Here is an 8,163-nt window from a genome sequence, read left to right on the forward strand (position 1 = left end):
AAAAAAGGGGAAGAATGAGAAGTATAAATTGGTAGCTGCAGACCAGTGACGGAGATGTAGATTACAGCATGGGGAAACTGAATCAGGATATTGTGATAACTGTGTATGGGGCCAGCTGGGTACTTAAAAAAAGACATGATTGTCTAACCACTATGCTGTACATCTGAAACGAACACAGAATCATGTTGAGTGTGAACTGTAGCTGAACATTTATTTTTTAAAATTATTTGAAGAAAACGAAAGCTTGCGTTCTATCACCATCTGCTGGGAAGCAGAAGAAAAACATCTCATCAAACGGCTGAATTATTAAAACCGAAACAGGACCTAAAGAGGAAGAGTGCTCACTACTTCAAAGGCGCCAGCAAAGGAACAGCCCATCAAGCACTAGGAACAACCAAGGTAACATGGTAACACGGAAAGGAAGCGACGATGCTCCAGAAACCAAGTTCAAAGTCACGGAAGGCTGTGATCTAAAGGATAGAAGAGTTCAAAAGAGCAGTCAGAAGAAAATCAATGAGAGACAAGAAAACACAAAAAGGCAGTGCTGTCTGGTCTGCTTCCCACATCCCTGGGTTGGGTTTGGGCCAGACGGGGGATGGGAGATGGTTCTGGAAGGTCTCAGAGGGCTAAGGGGTTCTGGCTGTGCCCTCGCGGAGCAGCACTTACAGTTACTAAACAAGGAGAGGGTGGCAGTTGAAGCTATAACCCTGGTGTCTGGGAGGATGAATCCAAGGGGAGCAGGAATGTAATACCTTTGTTCTTTTAATTATGGGGGTGAATAGAGGAACAAATAAGTCTCAAGCAGAAATGGGGTGCTCAAGGCCTTTAGTTATGACCTACAAAAAAATTTGGCACAGGCCAGCCAGCGTGGCCCAATAGTTGAGCATCAACCTAAGAACTAGGTGGTCAGGGTTCAATTCCCTGGTCGGGGCACATGCCCGGGTTGTGGGCTCCATCTCCAGTGTGGGGCGTGCAGGAGGCAGCCGATCCATGGTTCTCTCACCATTGATGTTTCTCTCTCTCTCCCTTCCCCTTTGAAACCAATAAAAATGTTTTTTAAAACTTTTGGCATAAACCCACTGCACGAATGTCCCCAAGAATGCCTAGTTCTTTAAAACTATAAATCCCCTTTGAAACCAATAAAAATATATTTTTTAAAACTTTTGGCATAAACCCACTGCACCAATGTCCCCAAGAATGCCTAGTTCTTTAAAACTATAAAATCAATAAAAATGTATTTTTTAAAAAAACACTGCAAAATGCTTAAAGATGCATTTCCTTCAGAGTGAACTACAAACAGATATTTACAACAAGAGTTGTAAAACTTGACATCAACATTTTTGGAGATTATCCTTTGAATTTAATATTTAAATATATATATTTTTTCATCTAAAGGAGAATTTTAGAACTTTCCAAGGAATCAATATTATTTCTCACCAAATCAGTATACCATAATCTTTTATTTTTCATAGCACACATCAGTATTTTACAGAAAATAAAGACCTCTTAATGTTAAATTCCAATTAATCATGTTTTCTTCTGATCCTCAATGTACATGAATATAACCAGTAAATATAACTTATATTCTAACACTTTGAGTCTCATTTAAACATTTTCCCATACAATTTTACATATATAAATATTATTTAATGTCTACATAACAGTTTTTGATAGCAATAGCAATACACAAAATCTTATTTATACATTTCCCAATTATTGGGCTTTAAAAAAACTCAAATGAATGGAGTTACTAGAAATATCTTTATACAATTAATCTTTTACTTTTATTTTCCTGGATATATGCTTCTCAAAATGAGATCTATCAAAAGATATTGGTTATAGAGCTCTTATTATGTTTTTCTAAATAGTTCTTTTAAAATCTACTAATAGAATAATACTACTGGTATGTGGAACATGCAGTTGAAAACTTTTGCTACTAGCATGAACTAGTAGAAATTAGGTCAAAGTTGTTTCAATTTGCATTTTTCATACTAGGAAATCTGAATATCATCCTAAGAATTTATTTGTATTTTTTCATTTGTACCAATCCTTTCAATGAATTTGCCTGGTAGAGTAGAAAACCTTATGGATTTGCATCTCCCCTTTAAAAAATATTAAGCCCTTGATCCATATATATAATGCAAGTAGCTTTTTAAAAACCCATCTCGTCTTGCTCTTCTATTTAGTACATTTTTCATTTTTCTTTTGGCTGGATTTAAACTTTAGGATCCACCCAATAATATCACTTTGCTATATTCAAAAACCGTATACTACCAATTTATGACTTCTCTACGTTCAGTAAGGTATAAATGACTTCATCTTTCTTGTTTCATTTTCCACACATAGAACAGCAACAAAAGACTACTCAGACCATCGTCTGGCTTAGTACATCTGTTTTCTCATGACATGGTGTTCAGATCAAAAAGTACACGATTAAAACGCATTCTTTTGTTAAAACTTAGCCAAATTCTGTCTCAATGAGGTCCGCAGCTCTAAGCTATCTTTATTTTTACTCCCAATCTTCCCATTTCTCCAATTCGGTAATGAGTAGAGACCAATTTCTGTCTCCTTTCCTTCACCAGCAACAATAGACTGACTTTCAGGGGCATTTTCCCTCCTCCTCCGGAATCCGCATTCTTCTACGTTAACGTTCATGGAAGGATTTCGAAATCACGAAAGCCTGGATCCCAATGCTGGCTCTTCCACCTACCAGACTCGGAGAAAAGGATGAATCATATTGTATTTGTTCCCGTCTTGTTTTTTTACTTCAAAATAAGATATGTGCAGTGTGCATAGGAATTTGAGAAGGCTGGGCAAGGGAACCCCGGGTTCAAACGGACTCACTTGGTTCCTCCTTGGGGATTTGAAAACAGTCCTTCCGAAGCATCTGGTGCCTGGAGCCATTTGTTTTTTCTTTTTGCCTGAGTTACTGGTTGGAAACTCGTCTTTTCGGTGCCAGGGCTCTGCAGACATTTTCTGAAATATTTAATCAGAACGCATCTTCTCCCCTACATTTTCTCTGACGGAACCTCCCAAGAATGAGCTCTTCAACAAGTAACTGGACTTTCTGGCACTTGTTCTAATGTTAGAAGATTGTGGTGGTGATGTTGCCTTCTGGGTTACAAGGGTGGCTTAGGAGAATTCAACAGTGAGACATTTGTAAACATCAGACCTTCACAAATAAAGGATCATGCAAAGCTAGTCTTTTAATTAGACAAATGAATTTTATATTGGCACTTGCATTAGTTGCTAATGCTACCATAAATATGTTTATATTATATACAAAACACCCACATAATTTACTGTGTGTGTGTTTTACTCAGAGGTGGTAGCAACTATCTTAGCTGCAAAGTAAAATACCCTTTAGACACTGTCATTGTAGACAAGAATAAAATCTGAAAGTCATTAGCAGATACAATATAACCCTCCTTTAAGCACAGTTGCTAATATGGAACCCTCACCTATACGCCCAATACTAAAATAAAGCTAACCGTTTAAGATTCTGGATCACAGAGTACATTCTGAAACAAACAAGAAATAGTCCAATAACTAATGAATCAGTTACTGACAGGTTAACAGACACCCAGTGACTAATGGCACTCATCACATAACCACTTCTAATTACTCAGGAAACTGTCCTTTAAATGAGAAGATCCGGATGCTAGGATGAAGGCCCAAAGTAGCATTTCCAGCCTCCTTTTCTTTTTTCCTAATTTTGAAGATGCTGTCCTGGGCTGTCTAGGTTTTGGCTTCCTTCGGAGGATTCTAGTTTGGCCACGATGAGAGTATTGGTCCCAGGAGCCTCTGGTTGCTTGTCATCCCCATCGAAGATAATGTCTTCTGGATTGGGCGGTGGGGGGCAGAAGTCTTCTCCTGGGAAGATCTGCTGAAAAAGGGTTTCAGCGAGCTTGACTGCATGCTCGTTTCCTAGTCCACAGTCAGGCCCAGAGCAGACATACACGTTGGAAGGTAAGCCATGGTAAGAGCTTCTGCTGACCCCTGAGGAATCCCTCATGTTAAAATAAAGAGCCCACAAGAGCCGTGGCTTCGGAGGGTCTCCCTCGTCTATTTCTGTCTCCGCGTAGGGGGTGAATAACTTCTGCACCACTGGTTCTAAGTCTTCTCTTGCTGTGCTAGCGGAGGAGCAGGTCAGATGCACCAGGTAGGTGTCTTTCATGCACGTCATGGTTGAAGAACATAACTCAGCGACCCGAACGGCACGCGCGCCTGGTTCCGCTGGAGGGACCGTCAACATGGAGATCTGCTGGTCGGAATCTGCCTTGAGCACGGACTGGTCTGTGATGAGCACCGCCCTGGAGATCTGCTCATACTGCACGCCTGCGCAGGTGTCCTCGGAAAGGTAGCTGTCCTCCACTATGAAATACTTCGCACGGATCCTCTGGCCAAAATGATCTATCACTGCTTCACACCTTCCAGATTCCTTGTCAACCACGAGGCACTGCACTCTGTGGCGAAGACAATAGATTCCACCAAAAACAGCACACATCCTGCAGAAACACTGGGGAATTTCCCCTTGGCCGTACAAGGGGAATAAGAAGGGAGTGTTGCCGTACCGGCCAAGACACTGAAGGAAGTGCTTTGTTGCTTTAAGGCCGTCGACTGTCAAGCAGGATGGCTCTGTCATTGCGATCGAGTGTAGTATAAAGTGCTGGAGGTTGGGGGTTAGCTTTTGAGTCTTTAAGTACTCGGAAAAGGGGCGCTGTGTGAAATCCTGGTATTCCCCAGGATGCTGTTCATAGTCTAAGCAAAATGTCAGAAACTTCATCAGCATCCTCTTTTCTACCATGGTGAGCTCTTTGCTGTTAAAGACATCTGCTCGGGAACAAGGCACCTGTTCTACTTTCCCCTCTCGAAATGCGAGAATCCTGGTGACATTTTTAAATTCAGCGTAGCGACTAACATTGGATTTGATCAAGAGATCGATCAGTGAGCCTTGAGAATACAGCAGCTTTGAGACCAAGTCGATATTAAACCTCCTGCCTTCTTTAACTATCTGAGAGTAAGTAATCCTATTTCTCTTTGGTTGACCCGTGTTGTCTTCTACCACAGGTTTATTTTCATCCTTAGCTCCGTCTGAAACTGTGTGTATACAAGTTTTCTCTCCACAATCCGTTTCTTTCACCTGAGTTTCCTCTCTATCGGCTACTTCTGGTAAAATTTCTCCATCGTGTTGTGGAGTGTCTTTGGCAGGCATTTCGGGGCTAGTACTGTCTGAGTGTGTTTCTTTGGACAGGCATGCAGAATCCAGAGGTTTGGTGAGGGTACTAGATGTTACCAAGGAAGGATTTTTCTGCAAAGCATCAATCTCTTCAGCACTGTCACCCGTGTCCTCGCTGGCGTAACAGAACACTTCTACGTGTTGGATGGTGTCATCCTTCCGACGCAGAGCGATGGCTTCTTCTGTGTCCTGGATCAGGTTTTGCCAGGCACCAGCGCTTCTGTCCCCAGCCTCACTGTCTTGCTCACACTCCTTCAACCAGGAGAGCAATCCCGAAAAGGTGAAACTAGCCCAGTTTCCTCCATAGTAACTTCTCGAATCAACATGTAGCACTCTCTGCCCGCTTCTTGAACATGCAGCCGCAAGGATGGATTCAGGCAAACCTGTCCCTATGATAATTACATCAAACTCTGTAGGGAGACTGTCCGCCATCCTGGGAGATAAAGTGGTGACAAGTGCCAATGAAGGAAAGGAGTATGAATCCAGGCGAGGGCTCAGATGAGGTGTGAATGGGCTGTGATAAAATCTCTCCTGGTGAAGTCCCAGGTCATCTCAGAAGGATCCAGGTCGCAGGTCCTAGATGTCTGTTACCCTTTTTAATTTTTTTTTCTAGGTCAGTAGCATAAAAACATGATAAAGTATATCTAATCGCATCTGAGAGTACTAACACGGACGTGTGGCTTTCATTTCTGCATTTCATCTTAGCAGTACGCGTCAAAGTGCATCACATGCATTTGTGACTGGAACTCTTCTGTGCAAGAAAATTCGAGAAATACAAGTGTAAACAATATTAAGAGGAAAGTAATTTCATGCAACAGTAATTACAATCCAGCAGAGTCTGACTTGTTATTAGGACACAAGCCTCTACTAAAGCAAGTCATTAAATGCTTTCTCACATATTCTCTAATTTCTTGGAAATGAACAATAGATATATATCCCCCCAAATCAGAAAATTCAATAATGAAGAATGGGTCTAATAATGTCCCATAAAATAAAGAATGAACAGAATACAATTCTATAACTCCTGTTTTTAAGACAACTAGTATTTGAGTGAAACTATATATGGCTGTGAGCTTAGACTGTAAGAAATGTGTGCTCTACTGTGTTTATGGAAACAGACCGGGTAAGATGAGCACATTGCCACAAGGAATATTCCCAGGCCCAATACAGTGTGTGGGTGATTCTAGGACAGCTGGACAGGGACTTTTCCATACCCACCCACCCTCAAAGTCTCATGGTGGAAACGAGTCTATTTCAACCAAATCAACCAGATTGTTATAAAAGCATTGATTCAGTAAAACACCTGGCATTCTAAAATATTTAAGTGCAAAAAGAATAAGTCTACTGAAGGGAAAATGTATTTATAACAAATCTTTACATGAATGTACATATGCATGTGTGTTTTTTTAGGAATAAGTTAAGAAGGAAAATTCCTGGGTGCATATGTTAAAATATATGAACATAAATAACACTTCTAACATTAGAATAGGTGCATTTTAAAGTGCCAAGATTCAATGGTGAAAGGACAGCTTTTTCAATAAATGGTGCTGGGAAAACTGGATATCCACATGCATATATATAAAAATTAATTCAAAGTAGATCAAACCTATGCTACAAACAGCGGATCTGTCTTTATCCAAGTATACCAATATTTTCCTGGAGTAGTAACCTCTATAAAATTTCTAAGACAAAGAATTTATACATTTTTAATTGAGCTAAGCAATGTAAAGTCTCCCGCCAAAACCCCCCACAAAACTCCTCATATTGTATTCTTACTAACAGAGCTAGAGAGAGCCTGTATTTTCCCTCATCTTTGCCAGAATAGTTTTCCCCAGCCGGCGTTATGTCTACAGCAGTGCGTGAATACTGTTTCAGCCAAAGGCATGAAGGCAGAACCGTGATGGATGTGGCCGTGGTCAGTGGTGGACAGGGAAGGAGAAACAGGACTGTCTCGCAGCTGCCAGCGAGGGAGAACCTGCAGACCAGTGTCCTAAGGGCACTCCCTGGACCTGGCTGTGCACAGCACCCCGGCCCCGCCCCCACACCACTCACCTGGATCTGATTCACGGGAGCAGCTGCCGGCTTCCCCCAAGTGGACGACGTGCTGTTGCCCATCCTACGAGGAATTGTTAAAGGGGCCGGTTCATCAGACAGTAAAGGCAATGCTGCAGGTGAGATTCACTCCAACAACAGCCCTCCAAGCGCCCTCGAGTCACGCCCCGGGCGTGGAGCGCCCACTGCGAGCTGAGCAGGCCAAAGGCGAAATGCCCCAGGGATCCATGGAGCTGGGAAAACACAGCTTCAGGGGCCTCGGTGACCAGCCAGCCACCTAGTTACCGGGTGACCAGCACCTTCTAGCTCCGCACAGAAAGCTCCAGGGCTCCCTGTCTTGCAAAACCGGTAAAAGCTACCGGAGGAAGCGGGTGGGAAGGGATCCCAGGCGGATGGAGGATGCACAGCGGCCGCACAGATGTGCCAGCGGGCGGGACGGCCAGGACCGCGGGGCGGGCCTCCACGCCAGCCCGGTAGCCAGTGGTTATGGGAAGCGGCGCAGGGCAAGCACTGTCCCCGGTGCAGCCCCGATCTCCGAGCCGCGGCCACTGAGCAGGAAGCGCCCCTCCCTCCCCGCAGCGCTAGCAAACAGACAAGCAGACGCACCAGCCAGTAACTCGGCCTGAGGGCGCCCCGTGCAGTGTCTGGGACATACTTAGACGGACAAATACTCCCTGTCGGTCTGAAAATGTGTCTGAAATCCCAACGCAACCACCGGGGGAGGGAATGTCCAAGCGGACGCGACTGCAGTGTTTTCCACCTGAGTTCCAGGACCCGCAGGCGCTCAGGGCCCCATCCTCTCCGCACCCTTTGGGGGCCCGGCTGGATGGGTTCGGGGCCCAGGTGGCGCCGCAGGGAAGAGGCGCCAGGTC

General features: G+C 43.6%; 1 protein-coding gene across 4 annotated transcripts; it reads right to left on the reverse strand.

Moving 5' to 3' along the window:
* Positions 1-43: 43 nt before the first annotated feature.
* Positions 44-8,147, reverse strand: CHML (choroideremia-like (Rab escort protein 2)). 4 transcript variants are annotated; one of them, XR_001360170.1, is made up of 3 exons: positions 7,292-7,890; positions 5,908-5,990; positions 44-470 (listed from the first exon to the last, which is right to left on the reverse strand). XR_001360170.1 is itself a non-coding variant. In XM_014531605.1 (3 exons), exon 3 carries the CDS (start codon positions 5,669-5,671, stop codon positions 3,710-3,712), a length of 1,962 nt encoding a protein of 653 aa, XP_014387091.1. In that variant the 5' UTR covers positions 5,672-5,990; positions 7,292-7,355; positions 8,099-8,147; the 3' UTR covers positions 3,189-3,709. The 4 variants fall into 4 exon arrangements, 3 of the variants coding, with proteins under 3 accessions (XP_014387091.1, XP_014387090.1, XP_014387089.1); XM_014531605.1 differs by lacking the exon at positions 44-470 and adding an exon at positions 8,099-8,147 and having other exon boundaries at positions 3,189-5,990; positions 7,292-7,355; XM_014531604.1 differs by lacking the exon at positions 44-470 and adding an exon at positions 8,052-8,070 and having other exon boundaries at positions 3,189-5,990; positions 7,292-7,355.
* Between the last annotated feature and the right edge of the window lie 16 nt (positions 8,148-8,163).

This window comes from Myotis brandtii, unplaced genomic scaffold (genome assembly GCF_000412655.1).
Source record: "Myotis brandtii unplaced genomic scaffold, ASM41265v1 scaffold816, whole genome shotgun sequence".
Lineage (NCBI taxonomy): Eukaryota > Metazoa > Chordata > Mammalia > Chiroptera > Vespertilionidae > Myotis > Myotis brandtii.

What these genes read in the sequence shown, in the direction of transcription:
- CHML (XM_014531605.1), bottom strand. Translation starts at nt 5,671, where the DNA reads ATGGCGGACAGTCTCCCTACAGAGTTTGATGTAATTATCATAGGGACA.